The sequence below is a fragment of the Elephantulus edwardii genome, unplaced genomic scaffold (genome assembly GCF_000299155.1).
Source record: "Elephantulus edwardii isolate Elephantulus edwardi_28Jun2011 unplaced genomic scaffold, EleEdw1.0 scaffold00002, whole genome shotgun sequence".
Taxonomy (NCBI): Eukaryota; Metazoa; Chordata; class Mammalia; order Macroscelidea; family Macroscelididae; genus Elephantulus; species Elephantulus edwardii.
In genome coordinates, this window is record NW_006399752.1 from 45,192,263 (window position 1) to 45,193,098 (window position 836).

The following is an 836-nucleotide window of genomic DNA, read 5'->3' on the forward strand; positions in this document are numbered from 1 at the left end:
GAGGAGGAGGGAAGCACGGCCCGGGAGGGCGCCTTGCCGAGCCGGCCGGGACGGAGGAGGGCTGGAGGGGAGGCCGGCTCCGGGGCGCCCCCGCCCCCAGCAATGTGCGCCACCCGCGCGCCCCAGCCCATTCATTCGCCGCCGCCCGCCGCCTCCGGGGCTGCGCCGGGGGCCTCCGCACCGACCCTCCGCCAGCGTGGCCTGCGCTGAGGCGGGGCGCTGCGGGCAGCCGGGTGCGGCGCTCGGGAGGCCGCGGGTGCGGGGCTGGGGGGGAGTGGATGCGGAAGGGGCAGCGGCGGCCGGAGCCCCTGCGCGGCCAGCCCACGGCCAAGACCAGCTCCGAGGGGGACGAGTTTGAAATTTAAATGAGGATCTCTGGCCGAGAACCCAAGATGCAAATCTGGGGTACATCCTTCTTATCCGCAGCTTCTGCGTAACACCCGGGAAAAGAGTGAAACCTCTCGCAAACACCGGCCAGAAGAGAAAAGGAAGGGGAAAGAAGAAGCGACAGAGAAAGTAACTGAAGCAAAAACGTAGCAAGGAGAGCAGCACGGGCAGCTGCGGCGCCGGCGTCTCCTACCCGCCACCTACCATGGTGCCAGCGACGGGGGGAAGCGCAGAGGGAGCAAGGGCGGCTGCACCAGCGCAGGGCTGTGATGGCCGGGGTGCCTCTGCTGCTTCTGCGGCGGCCGCTGCTGCTGCTGCTAAGGCGCCGGGTGCGGAGTGCGATGTGCCGCCGCCGCCTGCGCCGCTGCCGACTGGGAGTAACGGCTATACAACCGCAAGACGCCCAGCACCAATGCCGTAGCGCGAGCCTGCGCCCCGCGGTATATATA

General features: G+C 69.5%; 1 protein-coding gene across 1 annotated transcript in view; it reads right to left on the reverse strand.

Moving 5' to 3' along the window:
* The window catches only part of CALM1 (calmodulin 1 (phosphorylase kinase, delta)), a 7,723-nt gene extending 6,924 nt beyond the window's left edge, over window positions 1–799 (reverse strand). The window contains exon 1 of the mRNA XM_006879121.1: window positions 592–799. Within this exon, the coding sequence (XP_006879183.1) occupies window positions 592–594 (3 nt within the window). The 5' untranslated portion in view covers window positions 595–799. The remainder of the gene's footprint in view (window positions 1–591) is intronic.
* Window positions 800–836: the final 37 nt, after the last annotated feature.